Source organism: Bison bison, unplaced genomic scaffold, assembly GCF_000754665.1.
Source record: "Bison bison bison isolate TAMUID 2011002044 unplaced genomic scaffold, Bison_UMD1.0 scf7180017864181, whole genome shotgun sequence".
Classification (NCBI taxonomy): Eukaryota; Metazoa; Chordata; class Mammalia; order Artiodactyla; family Bovidae; genus Bison; species Bison bison.
In genome coordinates, this window is record NW_011494753.1 from 9,015,778 (window position 1) to 9,034,915 (window position 19,138).

The 19,138-nt window shown below is 45.1% G+C and overlaps 1 protein-coding gene across 4 annotated transcripts in view; it reads left to right on the plus strand.

Moving 5' to 3' along the window:
• Positions 1-10,828: 10,828 nt before the first annotated feature.
• The window catches only part of UBL7 (ubiquitin-like 7), a 13,420-nt gene continuing 5,110 nt past the window's right edge, over positions 10,829-19,138 (plus strand). For 3 of the 4 annotated variants that reach the window (XR_825564.1, XM_010843358.1, XM_010843360.1), the window contains exons 1-6: positions 10,829-10,901; positions 12,240-12,452; positions 14,027-14,146; positions 17,492-17,574; positions 18,346-18,430; positions 18,931-18,988. Coding sequence is in view for 3 of the 4 variants with exons in the window: in XM_010843358.1 (XP_010841660.1) it covers positions 10,862-10,901; positions 12,240-12,452; positions 14,027-14,146; positions 17,492-17,574; positions 18,346-18,430; positions 18,931-18,988 (599 nt within the window). In the remaining variant the exon portion in view is untranslated. Of the gene's footprint in view, positions 10,952-12,239; positions 12,453-14,026; positions 14,147-17,491; positions 17,575-18,345; positions 18,431-18,930; positions 18,989-19,138 lie in introns of all 4 variants that reach the window. The other variant, XM_010843359.1, reaches the window with a different exon arrangement.

The window sequence follows — 19,138 nt, forward strand, 5'->3', positions numbered from 1 at the left end:
CAGCCCTCCCCCATCAGGCCCCCAGCCAGGCCATCCCTGGGGCTCGGATCCTGTGGGAACCAATCAGACCTGACCCCTCTGGTGGCCCCCACCCTCCCAGCACAATACCAGCAACCGACTGTCTGGGACAAGTGTGACCTTCTGTGGAGGGGGTTTTCCTAAAGCGGGGCTGCCTGCTGGAGCATCATTCTTCCTCATCAGCCCTGGGTGCTGTCACCCTCTGGTCCTCACCGTCCCCGCATCCTCACTGCCCGTGAAAGAGGGCTGCTCAGGGGAGGGGGAGTGGTCGCTAGAACGGGGGGCAGTGGCATTATCTGTGAAGGGAGCAACAAGGGAAGGGCCCACAGTCGGTCTGGACAAGGACAGCCTTCCAAGCTGACCCACTGACCCAACAGGCCTTGAATGCTAACCTCAAGGAGCCCTTTGACAGAAGGCATGGGGCGAGCTCTGAGAGAGAATGGTAGGAATGCGGTATCCAGTAGGGAGTGCCTGCAGCAGGCAGCCAGGGAGGCCCGGGCACAGGGCAGGAGCCAGTCCACCCTCCGACTGGAGGCCCAACCACAGCTGTCAGGAGCCCCCTCCCATAGTCAGGTCCCACCCTGGATCACCAGACCCACCTCACACCCTCGCCAGAGGAAGAAGAGGGAAGGCCCACCCAGGGCCCAGGAATTAGCCCTCAGGCTCACCATCCTGTGGAAGCCCACAGGTCAAGGAGAAGGGAAGGGAACAGTGGCTGAGCTGAGGGGCCTGGGGGCCAGAGAGACAGTGCCACTGGCCCACACAGAACAAGGGGGACAGAGCAGGGCCAGGCAGCCGCTCAGGTTTCTGGAGCTCATCGCCCTGCTCCAGCCCAGGATCACAGCCTGGACTTTGTGAGAGCATCCTGATCTTCAAAAGCCGTCCATTCCCTTCTCTCGGCCTCCCTGTGTCGTCTCCTGCTCTCTACCCTACATTCCCTTGCTGGCCAAGGGAAAAGTCACTGACCTGGTAACTACAGGGATTGTCCACCCACCATTCTTCCAGATAGGACTCTGACCTCCAGGGGTTTTTAGCAATCAAAGCCTTAAACTCGAAGGAATGACTGTGGAACTTTGTGTGTCAGATCAGTGGACGGAAACCTTTTCAGTGGAGGAGGTGAGGGGCAAAGGAGCAAACGTTTCATTGTTGCCTCTTGCAGAACGGCAGGGAGGAGGGCCCGGGAAGCCACTCCTTGTATCCAGAAGCCCAGTTTTTGTGTGGCATGGCCCTGAGCTTTGGGATGTGATTGCTGTTGGGGTGCTGGTGACACTCAGCAGGGCAGGTCAGGGCTCCAGACAGCTGCCTGATGGGGGAGAGCTGGTGAGCTGGGGCAGGTACCAGTACCCTGGTACCTGAGTACCCTGGGGTGGTACTCAGCTCTTAGAGGCCTTGGAGGTGAGCCTCTCTTTATCAGCCACGGGAACAGTGAGCTGTGTGCTGGGCCACTGGGGAGGGTCCTTTGGCCCACCAAGGTCAGCTGCAGGGGGGGGGGGAGCATACCTCACGTGCGGAGGGAAGTAGCAGATATAGAATGAAAGGGCATATGCAAATATAAATGTAAACTTTTCTCAGTAATTATATCAGTGATTGTAGTATTCATATTCTTATGCTGGAGACTGTTGTGTATGCAATGTGGGATAGAGTGAGTAATTATGGAATACTCCTTATGTTCTTGAGAACTAGGATTCTCAGTGTGGAAAAGAAAAGAAACATGTAATATAAAAAGGTTACATAAACCCTTGTAGTCTTGAATTTGAAGTAGCAGTATAAATTATCTCTATTTCTATCTTTTAAGTATAGCTCTAGATATAAATAGAGATATAGACATAGATCTAGCTCTCTCCACTAAAGCAGCTTAGAAATAATGACCAATCCAGTAGAAATGAGTATCCCTAGTGGAAAAGGCAATAGCAACCCACTCCAGTACTCTTGCCTGGAAAATCCCATGGATGGAGGAGCACGTTAGGCTGCAGTCCATGGGGTCATGAAGAGTCAGACACGACTGAGCGACTTCACTTTTACTTTTCACTTTCATGCACTGGAGAAAGAAATGGCAACCCACTCCAGTGTTCTTGCCTGGAGAATCCCAGGGCCGGGGAAGCCTGGTGGGCTGCCGTCTATGGGGTCACACAGAGTCAGACACAACTGAAGCGACTTAGCAGCAGTGCCAGGTTGTGGTCTTGAGATTCAATTTACCACTAAACACAATCTGAACTTTCTGAAGAAATGCCTCATTGTTGCTTGGTGCAGGAAATGTAAAGAAGAGGCAAATGTAAACTCTTGCCATGCCACATGGTAAGGCAATGATAAGAACCTTTTAGGTTAAACGTTAAAATGACTCAGGCATAAGCTGAAGAGACTCCACTGTGATGATGGTGCTGATCTTGGGTGGCCTTGGCCTGTAACTGTTTGAAGCGGAGCTTGGGTCCCCAGTTGGAGATTGAGGACAGGTTGCAGCAGTCAGAGCACCACATCCTAATCACTAGACCAGTGGTCAGTGACAAGGGCCTTGGCCTTTCAGCTTTGCAGAAAAGAATTGCCACAAAGACAGAACGCAGTGAAACAAATAAAGTATTTATTAGGAGGAAAAAAAGAGTACAGTACATGTAGGCAGACACACAGACTCAGAGAGAGAGAGAAAGAGAGAGAGAGGGAGGCTGATTCGTGTCAGCGTGGCAGTTTGAATTACTTTTATGAGGCATTGCTTCCTCCCATGTGTTCGCACGCATCTCTCCAAGATGGATTCTACTGCAAAGGCCTGTGGATAGAGCATCTCTTCACATTACTCCCCTTTGACCTCCAAGGAGCCTTTCTGTGCATGTGTGGTCACGGAGGTCTTCTGACTTCAAGAATGAGAAATATTTGATCTGGGCAGGGCCCAGCCTCCTCCCTTAATGGTCTTGCTATGCTCATTTGAAAAGACCCTGATGCTGGGAAAGATTGAAGGCGGGAGGAGAAGGGGATGACAGAGGATGAGATGGTTGGATGGTATCACTGACTCAATGGACGTGAGTGAGTCAACTCTGGGAGTTGGTGATGGAAAGGGAGGCCTGGCATGCTGCAGTCCATGGGGTTGCAGGGTTGGACAAGACTGAGTGACTGAACTGAACTGAACTGATGCTCATCTTGGAGTTTCAGTCCAAAGGGAATAAAACTCCAATAGCTTTACCCTGGCCCACGGGGAGAGGTGGGTGGTCCATCTACTTCCTGCCTCAGTACAACAGATTTCAACATGAGCAAACGCAGGTAAATATATTGTAGAAAATGGGAGCCATTTTGGAGAAGGTAAAATGATAGAGGGGAAGACTAGGAAAGAATATGTAGTGTGAGTTGGAATTTTAAGTATTGGTATTAGAACATAATAACCATTATTCAGTTGCTTTAGTTCAGTTCAGTTGCTCAGTTGTGTCCGACCCTTTGTGACCCCATGGACAGCAGTGCACCAGGCCTCTCTGTCCATCGCCAACTCCCAGAGTTTACTCAAACTCATGTCCATTGAGTCAGTGATGCCATCCAACCATCTCATCCTCTTTCGTCCCCTTTTCCTCCTGCCTTCAATCTTTCCCAGCATCAGGGTCTTTCCCAGTGAGTCAGTTCTTTGCATCAGGTGGCCAAAGTATTGGAATTTCAGCTTCAGCATCAGTCCTTCCAATGAATATTCAGGACTGATTTCCTTTAGGATGGACTGGTTGGATCTCCTTGCAGTCCAAGGGACTCTCAACAGTCTTCTCCAACACCACAGTTCAAAAGCATCAATTCTTTGGCACTCAGCTTTCTTTATAGTCCTACTCTCACATTCATACATAACTACTGGAAAAAACATGGCTTTGACTATATGGACCTTTGTTGACAAAGTAATATCTTTGCTTTTTAATATGCTGTCTAGGTTGGTCATAACTTTTCTTCCAAGGAGCAAGCATCTTTTAATTTCATGGCTGCAGTCACCATCTGCAGTGATTTTGGAGCCCCCCAAAATAAAGTCAGTCACTATTTCCATTGTTTCCCCACTTGTTTGCTATGAAGTGATGGGACCAGATGCCATGATCTTTGTTTTCTGAATGTTGAGTTTTAAGCCAACTTTTTCACTCTCCTCTTTCACTTTCATCAAGAGGCTCTTTAGCTCTTCTTTGCTTTCTGCCATAAGGGTGGTGTTATCTGCATATCTGAGGTTATTGATATTTCTCCTGGCAATCTTGATTCTAGCCTGTGCTTCATCCAGGTCAGGGTTTCTCATGATGTACTCTGCATATAAGTTAAATAAGCAGGGTGACAACATACAGCCTTGACATACTCCTTTCCTCATTTGGAACCAGTCTGTTGTTCCGTGTCCAGTTCTAATTGTTGCTTCCTGACCTGCATACAGATTTCTCAGGAGGCAGGTCAGCTTCAGTCACTAAGTTGTGTCTAACTCTTCGCAACCCCATGGATTGTAGCACGCCAGGTTCCTCTGTCCTCCACTATCTCCCGGAGTTTGTTCAAACTCATGTCTATTGAGTTGGTGATGATATCTAACCATCTCATCCTCTGCAGCCCCCTTCTCCTTTTGCCTTTAATCTCTCTCAGCATCAGGGTCTTTTCCAATGTGTTGGCTCTTTGCATCAGGTGGCCAAAGTATTAGAGCTTCAACTTCAGCATCAGTCCTTCAAATGAATATTCAGGGTTGATTTCTTTTAGGATTGATTGGTTTGATTGCCTTGCTGTCCAAGACACTCTCAAGAGTCTTCTCCAGCAGGACAGTTTGAAAACATCAGTTCTTTGGTGCTCAGCCTTTTTTATGGTCCAACTCTCACATCGGTATGTAACTACTGGAAAAACCATAGCTTTGACTAGATGGACCTTTATCGGCAAAGTGATGTCTCTGCTTTTTAAATTTGCTATCTAGGTTTGTTATAGCCTTCCATCCAAGAAGCAAGGGTCTTCTAATTTCATGGCTACAGTCACAGCATTCAGAGAGGGTAATGGGGCATTGTATCTACAACTTGATTTCAAATGACTTAGAGGTTGAGGTGGGAGAATAATACATAGGGTGAGAAAGAATGATAAGGTAAAAATGTCAACAATTTGGGGCTTTGGGTGGTTAAGAGGGAATTATTTTGTACTGTTTTTGCAACTTTATTGTAAACTTGAAATTACTGTAAAATAAAAGTAAAAATTTCACATTTGCAAAGACAATCTAAGCACATGGGGAAATATTCAAGTTACATGAATTATTACATTACAGTTTACTAACATGTGCAGTATAACCTAAATTTTGTTGAATACAAATTTAATTCAATAAAACTGTATAGTTTTAGAAGCATTAAAAAAGTTGTTATATGTTAGTGATAGAGCCATGGTAAAGCAAATTAAATTTGGAGGACTTAAGCTACTAGATGCCAGGCCCTACTGTAAAGCTACACAAGTGGCACAAAAATACATTAGTGGGACAGGATAGAGTCAGAAATTGGCCAATACATAACAGTCACCTTATTTATGACCGAGCTGGCCGGGAAATTCAGTGGGGACACGATTGAAAAAAAACATAGTGATCAACTGATACCCATAAGGAAAATAAGAACCTTGATTCCTATCTCACTTTATACATAAAAGGTAATATGAAATTAATCACAGAACTAAGTGTGAAAGATAAAACTTACAGAAGAAAACATAGGAAAATACCTTCATAATTAGGGTGGAAAGTTTTTAAATAGGACACTAAAGGCTCTATCCATCAAAATAAACTTCTATAAATTAGACTTGTAAGAAATTCTTTAAAAGTACCATCAAGAAGGACTTCCCTGGTGGTTCAGTGGTTAAGACTCCACGCTTTCACTGCAGCAGGCACAGGTTCGATCCCTGGTTGGGGAACTAAGATCCCACATGCTGTGCAGTGTGGCCAAAAAAACCTCCCCCCAAAAAACATTTGAGCATGCTTTTAATTATTTTTTTTCACATCTTTAGGTTTTATATTTTTTATTCATACAGATCTGGTTTTTGTTGATTTCTGTAGAAGAATTTGATTAAAATTTTAAAACTGTAGACCTCAAGTGACATGTTGTCTGCTTTTCCCCCTTATTAAAAAAGCAGACTTCAGCTAGTCAACTTCACTCACACAAGTCACTGACTACACACTTCCTCCTGCCACTGAATCTTTAATTTCTTAATAGAATGCCCCAGTTTAACTGTATGTTAAAATGCAGATCTCAGGACCAATCTTGGACATTTCTGGGAAAGTCTGGCCACAAAGTTACCCAAAGTACAGTGCTAGGGGTTCAAATTCTCAGGGAAGACTATTCCTTCATACATCAACATCCCTTTCACTGCTGTGCCTTCCGAGCCAGAGAAATTTTCTTGTCTTCTTAGTGCTGATGCATGGTTTTGAGTTTTTTGTTTTTTTGTACTCTGCCCTTTTACTTAGGATGCAGCTCTTTTAATGTTTTCAACTTTATGTAGTGGTATGTGGTATCAGTTTTAATTGCTCAGAGGCCTAGTCCAGTGTTTTGGTGTTAAAACAAAAATCTCCAAGCAAGGCTTCCAGGACCACTTCAGTTCAGTTCAGTCACTCAGTTGTGTCCGACTCTTTGCGACCCAATGAATTGCAGCACGCCAGGCCTCCCTGTCCATCACCATCTCCCGGAGTTCACTCAAACTCACGTCCATCGAGTCGGTGATGCCATCCAGCCATCTCATCCTCTGTCATCCCCTTCTCCTCCTGCCCCCAATCCCTCCCAGCATCAGAGTCTTTTCCAATGAGTCAACTCTTTGCGTGAGGTGGCCAAAGTACTGGAGTTTCAGCTTTAGCATCATTCCTTCCAAAGAACACCCAGGGCTGATCTCCTTTAGAATGGACTGGTTGGATCTCCTTGCAGTCCAAGGGACTCTCAAGAATCTTCTCCAATACCACAGTTCAAAAGCATCAATTCTTCGGCACTCAGCTTTCTTCACAGTCCAACTCTCGCATCCATACATGACCACTGGAAAAACCATAGCCTTGACTAGACAGACCTTTGTTGGCAAAGTAATGTCTCTGCTTTTCAATATGCTATCTAGGTTGGTCGTAACTTTCCTTCCAAGAAGTAAGCATCTTTTAATTTCATGGCTGCAATCCAGGACCACTTACCTCTCTGTAAAGGTGATCTTCAGCTTCCAAAGCTCACTGCCTTTTTCCAGTTACCCCTTCATTTCTGGTATCAGAAGATTGCCCACAACTATGTGTTTGTTTTTTTTAATTGGAGGATAATTGCTTTACAATGTTGTGCTGGTTTCTGCCATCTAACAGTGGGAATCAACCATATGTATATATATACATTCCCTCCCTTTTGAACCTCCCTCCCACCCCCCACCCCCAATCCCATCCCTCTAGACATCACAGAGTGCTAGGCTGCCTGTGTGTGATTTTTAATAAATGTATTATTTTATATTTTTGTTTGTAGCAGGAGTACTTACAGATGATTTTCATTTGCTATCTTGCCAGACTTAGAAACTGCCATATTAATTTTATAGTTATTTTAAAAATGCAAATGTACACTCTTATAATTTGCTTTCCAGTAGCTAATGATTGGGCAAATAGTCTCTTGAAGGATTAATGAAAAACTTCTCACTACTTTCTCAGGGAAAGCTAATGAGGGTATTGGCTCCAAATATAGACAGACTGACTGAAGGACTGGGCCTGGACACTTCCTTTTTTTACCAAGTATGGTCATCCTTCTTTGTCTTCTGTCCAGACCTCTAATTCTATCTGGAATCTGACCCTGCTTCTGACCACAGCAACTACTTGGTAAACTGGTTCCCAAAGAACCTGCTTGGTCCTGGGTTACATCTTCATTCATTTACTCATTTAATAATCTATCATTACAAAACTCAGAGAGGCTTACCTTCTTTCCTGGGAGCAACAAGCCATAGCAAGACAACCACATTTGGTAGATGACTTATTTACTTAATACCTATTTATTGCTTCTCTACTAAGTGCCAGGTCCTGGTCAACTGCTGAAGATAAAGTGGAGGGTAAGATAGTCATTGCTCATTCTCTTATGGAGCGGATAATCATCAAAACAAAAACCTCATGAGCACCTAGTATATTTAGATCCACTGTGAGGAAAACAAGATGATGACAGGGTCTTCATTTCACATGCTAGCAAGGTTATGCTCAAAATCCTTCAAGCTGGGATTCAATAGTACGTGAACTGAGAACTTCCAGATGTACAAGCTGGCAGAGGAACCAGAGATCAAATTGCCAACATTTGTTGGATCATGGAGAAAGCAATGGAGTTCCAGAAAAATACCTACTTCTGCTTCATTGGCTCCACTAACACTTTTTACTGTGTGGATCACAACAAACTGGAAAATTCTTAAAGAGATAGGAATACCAGACCATCTTACCTGTCTCCTGACTGGTTCAAAATTGGGAAAGGAATACATATGTGGTTGTATATTGTCACCCTGCTTATTTAACTAATATGCAGAGTACATCATGTGAAATGCCGGACTGGATGAATCACAAGCTGGAATCAAGATTGCCAGAGAAATATCAATAATCTCAGATATGCAGATGATACCACTATAATGGCAGAAAGTGAAAAGGAACTAAAGAGCCTCTTGATGAGGATGAAAGAGGACAGTGAAAAAGCTGGCTTGAAACACAACATTCAAAAAACTAAGATCATGGCATCTGATCCTATCAGTTCAGTTCACTCAGTCATGTCCGACTCTTTGTGACCCCAGGCTTCCCTGATCCGATCACTTCATGGCAAATAGAAGGGGAAAAAAGTGGAAACAGCAACAGATTTCATTTTCTTGGGTTCCAAAATTACTGCACATGACGACTGCAACCAAGAAATTAAAAGAGGCTTGCTTCTTGGAAGGAAAGCTATGACAAACCTAGACAGGATATTAAAAAGCAGAGATAACACTTTGCTGACAAAAGTCCGTATAGTCAAAGCTATGGTTTTTCCAGTAGTCACGTACAGATGTGAGCACTGGACCATAAAGAAGGCTGAACACTAAAGAATTGATGCTTTCAAATTGTGGTGTAGGAGACAACTCTTGAGCGTCCCCTGGACAGCAAGATCAAACCAGTCAATCCTAAAGGAAATCAACCCTGAGTATTCATTGGAAGGACTCATGCTGAAGCTCCAATACTTTGGCCACCTGATGAGAAGAGCTGACTCACTGGAAAAGGCCCTGATGCTGAAAAAGACTGAAGGCCAAAGTAGGGGGCGGCAGAGGATGAGATGGTTAGATAGCATCACTGACTCAATGGACATGAATTTGAGCAAACTCTGAGAGATAGTGGAGGACAGAGGAGCCTGGTGTGCTGCAGTCCACAGGGTAGCAAAGAGTCAGATACAACTTAGCAACTGAACAACAGCAACAATGAGGAACCTAGGCTTTAGGAAAATGGGGTGATATCTGTGAAAATCTCCTATATTGAAAGAGTTCAGTTCAGTCATTCAGTTGTGTCCAACTCTTCGCGACCCCATGGACTGCAGCACGCCAAGCTTCCCTGTTCATCACCAACTCCCAGAACTTGCTCAAACTCAAGTCCATCGAAGTCGGTGATGTCATCCAACCACCTCATCCTCTGTGGTCCCCTTCTCCTCCTGCCCTCAATCCTTCCCAGCATCAGGGTCTTTTCCAATGAGTCAGTTCTTCACATCAGGTGGCCAAAGTATTGGAGCTTCAGCTTCAGCATCAGTCCTTCCAGTGAATATTCAGGACTAATTTCCTTTAGGATTAACTGGTTTGATCTCTATGCAGTCCAAGGGACTCTCAAGAGTCCTCTCCAACATCACAGTTCAAAAGCATCACTTTGTCAGTGCTCAGCTTTCTTTATGGTCCAACTCTCACATCCATTCATGACTACTGGAAAAACCATAGCTTTGACTAGACAGACCTTTGTCTCTGCTGTTTAACATGCTGTTTAAGTTTGTCATAGCTTTTCTTCCAAGAAGCAAGTGTCTTTTAATTTCATGGCTGCAGTCACCATCTGCAGTGATTCTGAAGCCCAAGAGAATAAAGTCTGCCACTGTTTCTATTATTTCCCCATGTATTTGCCATGAAGTAATAGTACCGGATGCTATGATCTTAGTTTTTGAAGAAGGAGGTTTGGTATTCCCATCACTAAGAATTCTGAATGCTGAGTTTTAAGCCAGTTTTTTCACTTTCCTCTTTCATTTTCATCAAGAGGCTCTTTAGTTCTTCTTCACTTTCTGCCATCAGGGTGGTGTCATCTACCTATCTGAGGTTATTGATATTTCTCCCAGCAATCTTGATTCCAGCTTGTGCTTCATCCAGCCCGGCATTTCACATGATGTACTCTGCATATACATTAAATAAGCAGGATGACAACATACAGCCTTGACTTACTCCTGGCGTAACCTGCGGACTCTGCATGGGTGCCAGGACATTGCGGGAATCGCGGGGCTGTAAACATCATACCTGGAACCCACCTGTCAATGCAGGAGACAAAAGAGACGCCGGTTCGATCGGGAAGATCCCCTAGAGGAGGGCGTGGCAACCCACTCCAGTATTCTTGCCTGGAGAATTTCATGGACAGAGGGGTCTGGCGGGCTGCAGTGCGTGGGGTCGCAAAGAGTCGGACAGGACCGAAGCCACTTAGCACGCGCGCACACAAACCTCACGTCAGACCCCGTTCCGGTGACCTGCGCTTTGGAAGACTGAGTGATACATAACGCTATCACGCGAAAGCGCGGAGACACCCTCGCGCCCCCATTTTCAAACTGCGGAGTAGCCACACCCCCGGAAACCGGAAGCTTTACAACTAGCTTCCCCTTGCCGGCCAGCTATTTATAAAGGGGCGGGGGGTGGGTGGTGGGGAGCCGCCTCAGGAACTGCAACTCCCAGAATGCAGCGCGGAGCTTCCGGTTTCCGGCGAGAGGACCTGAGTGAGTGTTTACACCGGCGGCCCTGCGGCCGGGTTCCTTCCGCGGGACGGGTGAGGGCGCTGGGTCCCGGGCCGCGCGGGATCGACCTGTGGTGACTAGTTAGCTGGTTCTGTGTGATTGGTGGGGTCGTCACCCAAGAGATAGTGTCCCTGTCGCAATATTAACTATCAGTGACCTTGGGCCGCTGACTTCACCTTTCTAGATCTCGGTTTCTTCGGCTGTAATATGTAGATGATAATGCCTGTCTCAGAACAGTTGTGAGGATTAAATGATATATAGTATATTAAAAGATCCATTTCCTTCCCTGCCATCAACCTGGAGATGGAAGGTTTGAGGGTGCCTTAGGATCTGCTGCACAGCCTCAAAGCCTTTTCTTTCCTCTTCCGAAGAAGCCACTTTGGAAGCAATAATGATTCTAACAAGGGCTTGTCTTGTCTTATTTCTCCCAACTGCCGGGTTTCTGATTCATTTTCTTGGTACCCATAAATACCGGGCATTGAGTCAATAAAGACAAAAAATTCTAGTCTTTGCTTTCAAGCCTCTAAGAATGAGATGCAGAGACGATTGAGAAGTAAATAGTATAGATATTTGTAACCCTTTGTCATGAGGGAATGTGACAACAACAGAGGGGGGAGAGAGAGAGAGAGAACAGAGGAGGTTGTGTCTGAGTTGCTCTTGATCGGAGTTTGCTTAGAGAGGGAAGAGGAAAGAGGAGTTACATGCAGAGTTAGCAGTTGAGCAGAGTGGGGGAGAGCTTTGTTTTGAATCCAGGCTGGGTGGGGGTGGACTTAAGTGTTGGGAAGGGTGGGGCAGCCCAGAACTCTTGAGAGGGGAAGGCTGGTAGAGAGAACAGATGTGAATGTTTTTGACAGGCTGTGGTGTTTAGACTTATTCACAGAAGTAATTTGATTTCTAAACAGAGGAGTGTATTGATCATATCTGCATTTTAAAATGATGAGTGGCAGCATGGATATTTAACAGGGAGAAGCAGGAGGCAGGGAGCTTCTGGTAAAGTTGTTTTGGTTAAAGCAAAAGTTGATGAAGAAACACGGAGTGTATATAAAGGAGAGGGTTGGATGATCTCATTTGAACCTCACAACGCTCCTGTTAGGTGGGACGGCATTTTTATGTCCACTGTAAAGCCAAAGAGGCTTAGAGAGCTGAAGTTTCCTGCTGCCATAGAATGAGTGAAAAGAGGACCTCAGATTCTAGTTCAGGCCTCCTGATGCTGCATCCTGAGCTTTTCCAACAGTCACAGAGAATTTTCCTTCAACCCCTTGGTGGGGTGGGGGTGGTGTAGGTCTGTCCTTTAACCACTAAGGCTTTGTTGCTTTACAGGGAGAAAGAGAGAGCGCGAAAGAGAGAGGATGTCTCTCTCAGATTGGCACCTGGCGGTGAAGCTGGCTGACCAGCCACTTGCCCCCAAATCTATTCTTCGGTTGCCAGAGACAGAGCTCGGAGAATACTCTCTGGGGGGATATAGTATTTCATTTCTGAAGCAGCTTATTGCTGGCAAACTCCAGGAGTCTGTTCCAGACCCTGAGCTGATTGGTGAGTCTCTGTGGACTGGGGATGGGCTTCTGCTCTGATTTCTTTTGGGGGAGAATCATTCTGGAATCACAAGGGTAAACTAAGAGTTTGGGATTTGTTGTCTTATAATGTAAACACCGGGCTGCCCTGGTGGATCAGTGGTAAAGAATCTGCCTACCTATGCAGGAGATGAGGGTTCAATCCCTGGGTGGCAAAGATCCCCTGAAGAACGAAATGACAACCCAATCCAGTATCCTTGCCTGGGAGATGCCATGGGAGGGGGAGCCTGATGGGCTACAGTCCATGGGGTCGCAAAAGAGTTGGAAACGACTTAGAGACTAAATGAAAACAAATGTTAACACTGCTTGAAAGTGATTGTTGTTAGGTGAATAGAAACAAATCATATAATAAAACTGTTGGCTGCCATTTTAGTTGTACAATATTCTGAACTACTTCATCACAACATTCCTTAACTATGACATTCTTTGAAAGAGCAAGAACTTGGGTTGGAAGGAGGTGCTGGCGAGGGAAAGGCCCTTAGTATATAGCATTTGAGGTAGGTCTTAAGGGACGGTTAGAAGGATTTTTGGTTGGTTGGTTGGTTAGAGGGAAGGCAGTGAAAAAGGAGAGATGGCAAGGGCATTCTAGTGGAGGAAGAAGGAATTTAAATATAATTTCTTTCTCTTTTTTATTTTTGACTATGCTGTGTGGCGTGCAGAATCTTTGTTGCCTGACCAGGTATCAAACCCTGGACTCCAGCATCACTTTCAGAAAGTGAATATAATTAAATTATATTATTAATGCAATGGCATATAAACTAGAAAAATGGTATAAACTGGCAAAAAGTTTATTTTCAGTCATGCATGCTAAGTCTTTTCAGTTGTGTCCAACTCTTTGCGACCCCATGGACTGTAGCCCACCAGGCTCCTCTCTCCATGGGACTCTCCAACCCAGCTGGAGCGGGTTTCAGTGTCTTCCTCCAGAGGATCTTCCTAATCCAGGGACCGAACTCACGTCTCTTAAGTCTTCTGCACTGGCAGGCGGGTTCTTTACCACTAGTGCTACCTGGGAAGCCGTATATTATTAATGCAATGGCATATAAACGGGCAAAATGGTATAAGCTGGCAAAAAAGTGTTTTTAGTCCTAAAAACATGGGGTTCATTCTTTTTTATTGTTACATCTTCCCATTCATTTAAATGGTGCAGTCTCCATGATGTTAAGCTCTAGAGTTTTCCTGTGCATAGATTCTGTATTTTATCAATTTGCGCTTGTAACAATTGTTATTAAAATGTATTTATTTATTTTCAAACTTTATTTATTTTGTATTGGGGTCTAGTCCATTAACATTGTTGTGGTAGTTTCAGGTGAACAGTGAAGGGAGTCAGCCGCACATATATATATACATGTATCCATTTTCCCCAGGGCCCACTCCCATCCAGGCTGGCAAAATGTATTTATTAAGTAAGAGTACCGTTTAAAGCATATATCATTCTCTAGCTATCTGTCCAATCAAGATAAGGTTCTTAGGGGACAAAAGTCATTTAAATTGTTATGAAGAGTAAAATATAAATGAATGGTTCTTCCCCCCGCCCAGATCTGATATACTGTGGCCGGAAGCTAAAAGATGATCAGACCCTTGACTTTTATGGCATTCAACCTGGATCCACAGTCCATGTCCTGCGCAAGTCCTGGCCTGAGCCTGACCAGAAACCGGGTGAGTGTTGGCTCTTAGACAGGCAGAGCTTCTGAAATATCTGCAAGGGAAGGAGGGTCTGTGTGTCCTTGAGGCAAGGGCCTGGGGGGAACATAGGGGAGATCTACTGAGATGATAATAAAGGATATCTTTATCATTTGTTGGATTAGACACATTGATGAACAGTGTAATTTTGATTTTCTTGCTGCCAGTGGCCACTAACAGTGCCTTCTGTTAGTGGGATGGAGAGTATGTATCTATTTAAATTCCTTTAGGGCAACAGTTTGTTTCTCAGCGAACCTTGTATTTTTTGGTTATTTTTGTTGTCATTAGAAAGAAGCTGAAAACTCCTTGCCCTTTAAATGTTATGGTGTGTTCTCATGTGCGCAAATCTTCCCACAAACTGCCTCAGGCGGGTGGTTTGTTCAGTCACCTCACTCCTGCTAATTTATCTTCCCGGAGTTTGAGAATATTCAAATAGTATGAAAGTAGCTCTTGGAGGAAACATACAAAGCCTCTCAGGCCTTTCTGACTTACTGATAAAAGGTGCTGCTTGGAATTCATAATTTAAATTTCACATCTGTGTTTTAAAAGCCTCCCTGAGGATAAAGCTAAGCTGTGTAGGAGATTAGCTTTGTTAAAAACGGGCAGTTTGGCATATTTTAATAATCTTCACAATTGCTGTGACTGGTTATCAGCTTGAAATTCTCCCTCTTTTCAATTCTAAACATAAAGGACAAAAAGATCTTCTTTTGTACCCTGATGGGAAGTGAGAAAGAGAAAGGCAGTCTCTGGTATCCAGGGGCTGGCCTGGGCTTCAGCTAGGCCTTGAATCGTGAACAATTTCACAGGTCACTAGCATCTACAAGGCTGCTCACTCTGGGGCTGTAACGGATCCAGATAAAAACAAGATTTCTTTTCATTTCTGAACAGAGCCATAAACCTGCACATTGACCAACCACAGAAATGACCAAATAACCCTCTATCCTGCCTATTAGGAGTGACTGCTGTTTCTTCACCAATTTCAGCTTTCATCTTGCTCTAGTTTTCCTTCCTTCTAGATAAGAATTATTAAGATACCTAATCATAAAATCACCCCCACTTCTTGACAGCCTCCAATCCACAACAAAACCCTGCTTCCTTAAACTTCCCCCACCGAGTCCCCTAACTAAAGCCCACATCCTCTGAGTCCCTTCTAGCGTGCTCTTGTTGAGATGCCCCGTGGTTCTGGTGGTGCGCGTCCCCTCTGTAAGAGCAGTAACACACCTTGCACAGCTGCAGGTGTGCCCCTCTGGTCTTTGGCTGGAGGGGATTGACAGACGGAAAGGAGCATTTGTTGCTTCTTCCAGCCAGATTGTTGCTGTTTGATATCTCATTTAATCAAGTGGCTCAGCAGGTCAGGTAACAGTATTAGCATTTTATACATGAAGAAAAAGAGAGTTAGAAAGATATTCATTCAAGGTCATCTGCTTAGAAAAATGAATGCAAAAGCTGGGATGTGAATCCAGATTTTCCTGGCTCAAGAGTATTCTTTCCACTGGGCTGGCTGCCTCCCACTTCCAAAGGATGAGATTAGCTCAGAGACATTAAGAGACAACCTGTAACTCTTAGCTGATTATGAGCTTAAGATTTCAAGTCCTTTTTATCCCCTGGAAATTTATTTTTGAAACAAACGGACTTTTTACTTGGAGGTGAAAATAAACTTTTAGATTTGCAAAGAAATTTTTGTGGTGGCATTTTAGATATTTTATCCTTGAGTGTCCTTTCAAAAGGAAGCACATTTCTTTATCTTCCACCAGATTAGATCCTGTAGGAGGAGAAAAGTGTCAGTTGCTTCCTTCCCACCTGGATCCCTTTGGTGGTTCTCTGCAGAAGGTTGCACATCCCTTTAGGATCTCACGTAGGCCTGCTGTTTGAGCAGGGGTGTGTACCCTGGGCTCCAGCATAGAAACAGCTTAGTGTTCTTCGAAGCACCTCATGCTTGTATTCTCCCAAGCCTTTGCACTTGTTCTCGTTTAGGCCTACAGCACCTCTTCCCCCGGTCACTGTCTGTTCTACCTTCAATACTCCTCTCAAACGTTCTCTCCGGGGGCTGTGGGCCTCCATGTGCCTAATGCCCTCACTGTGGTCCATGTCTCTGTTGTGGAAGCCCTCAGCATGGTATTTGGTAATTGTGTGTATGTGTCTTTGAGTCTGTCTCATTTCTCCTACTGTTTTTAAGAGTTCCCTGATGGCAGGGACTCTTACTTTTTACATTCCTGTGCCTTGCACAAAACAAGATTCACTCCAAAAGCGTGGAGTAAATGCTTAGCACAAATTTGTTTAACGAATAAGCCAGGTAACTTACTTCAGGTGAATATTTTTCAAGAGACAACCCTCATGATTAGAACAATAGGTAAGGGTGTGGTTGCCACACAGAACCCCAGGGGTGCCATTCTCTTTTTGCTTTGGAAATAATGCCTTTGGAGTTGAGCAGTGCAAGGCCACATAATCACAAGTAGCCTTCTTGGGTGAGGGTCACCACACTTTTAAAAGTGTGATCCAGGGTGGACTTCCTGCCTACTCCCCCTTGTTTTACCAGAATTTCTATGAAATGGGCGGATGTCCTAAATAGTAAAGTGACCAACTAAAACTAAGAAAACTGCTAGACTTTCCCATTTGTATGAGTCATAACGTCCAAAGATCAAAAAGGAACTTTGAGTTCTAGTGACATGCTTGTTTTTGGACGTGTGATGAAAGTTTGTTCAGAAGCCTAGGTACAATGTTGTCTTGGTCCTTCTTGTTATTTGTTTTTTTTTTTAATCAAAATAATATTACAGAGGCCTGAAAGAAAATACCCAGGAGAAACCAGTTACCCTCCCGATCCTGTCACCTTGGCTTGTTCCCGTCCAGCCTTGGCCCACACGCACACTGACATCTCATAAAGTTTTACTAGAGAACACCCATACAACTTTATGTTCTATTTCTTTCTCTTAACATATTGTGTCAACATGGCTCCATATTGTTCAGATGGCTTGCAGCACTTATTTTAAATCACTGCACAAAAGTCTACTGAGTTCATTATACCCTCCTCCTTTCCAAGTGTGAAAAGTCTAGAATTCCTGCAGTGGGATGTTGATCAGAACAGTCTTTTTCCTAAGGTAAGAGTCTCCTCTGCTAGAACTTGAATTTGTTTATCTACCAAAGAGGCTTAAAAAGAGAGTGCAGTTTTCATGTGTGTGGTGTAGCTTTTTTTGATCGGATGCCCATTCTTAGTGGGGTGAGGAGGGAAGAGAACCCGTGCCGGGACTCTGGCTGAAGCGATGCTCTGTGTCTGTGGCAGGGGTGAGGCCCTGGTCATAGGGTAACTGAGTGTCTCATCCCCAGAACCTGTGGACAAAGTGGCTGCCCTGAGGGAGTTCCGAGTGCTGCACACTGCCCTGCACAGCAGCTCCTCCTACAGGGAGGCGGTGAGTGTGTGCTGAACCCTCTGTGAGACTCCTGGCAGGCCTGCTGGAGACGGGTGATGCAGAGAGGGAGCCGGAAGCTGGTTGCCATGGCTCCTCAGAGTTATTGGGGAGGTTTCGCCATGTCTGTGGGTCCCAGTCGAACCCTGTCTTCCCCCAAAGAGGCTCTCAGCTAGGCATTGTTGATTCCCTCTAATGATAATGATACAGCCTCTCCTGATATTGGCCTCATGGAATGAATATAGTTACAGTCAAAGGATCCGTATGCTGTTTCTGCTGGGCCTCATTCTTTGGCTTGGACTGAACTGCTTGCCCACCGCTCCTTCCCAGGATCCCCTCGCTGGGAAAATGCACTGTTGACTTTCCATAGGAGAGTTGATAAGCAAGATGAAGACAGCTGCAAACTCCCAATATATATAAATGAAAAATGATAGTTGTTTGGAGATTGAAAAGGACTTTTGAAATCTAGAGAAACCTTTGTTATTGGGCTTATAATAAGAGCTTTTGTTGTGAAAGCATTAGAACTAGAAATGGGGGTAAGGACCATAGATTGAAGGCTTATTGTGATCTTGCTTTTATGCTGTTTCCCCTCCAGTAAGCCATGATCTCAGAGAAAAAAAGAGGTTCATCTCTTCCCTGGGGCTATTGTTCTAGTATGGTGGTGTGTGTGGAAGCACTTAGAGGAAGGAAGTACTTCAGCTGTGTGTGGGTATTTCTGAGTGCACCGAGCTAGTGGGAGTGCTCAGCCCCCCCCCCCCCCCATTTCTCCTGCAGGTCTTTAAGATGCTCAGCAATAAGGAATCTCTGGATCAGATCATTGTGGCCACCCCAGGCCTCAGCAGTGACCCCATTGCTCTTGGTAAGTGCAAGGCTGAACTGAAGGAAATAGGAACTGTTGAAGAAGGAGAAGCCAGGAGGAGGCAGTTACCTTAAAGAAGCTTTGACACTTCATGTGAAGATTCGCTGGTCTTGTGGCAGGAGGCGGAGTAATCCAGATGTGTTCCATATACCCAACCCTCCAAGAACTGCAGCCCCACAGAGAAATCGTGGCCTAAGTAACACCAGAAGTGAGACTGTGAGGAAGACATGTGAGGGCAGCAGTTAGCCCAAACCACAGCAGTCAGGGAAGCCTTCCTGCACACCTTGATGGACAAGGGGAGAGCCTAGAGACATGGGGAAAGAGGCTGGGGTGCTGTGCACAGCATGTAGCCTCCGTGCAGGGGCTTGGGGAGCAACATGGAGAGCACGTGGGTTGTGCTGCTGGCACGTTGTTGCCCCCCTTTCCATGCGTACCCCTGTTAAGCTGGTTGCCTCAAGGCCTCCCCACTGGATCTGGCTAGATGTCCTGTTTTCCTTCAGGGGTTCTCCAGGACAAGGACCTCTTCTCTGTCTTTGCTGACCCCAACATGCTTGATACGTAAGTATACCCATCTTACTAAGGGCACTTTTTCTCTCCTCATGGTCGGGCCAGAAGCCTAATGGTCGCCCTGGATTCTGCTCTTGGAGCCCATCCCCCAAATCTGTCTTCTGAATGTGTCAGGAGGTAGGGAGGAGCCAGGGCTGGAGG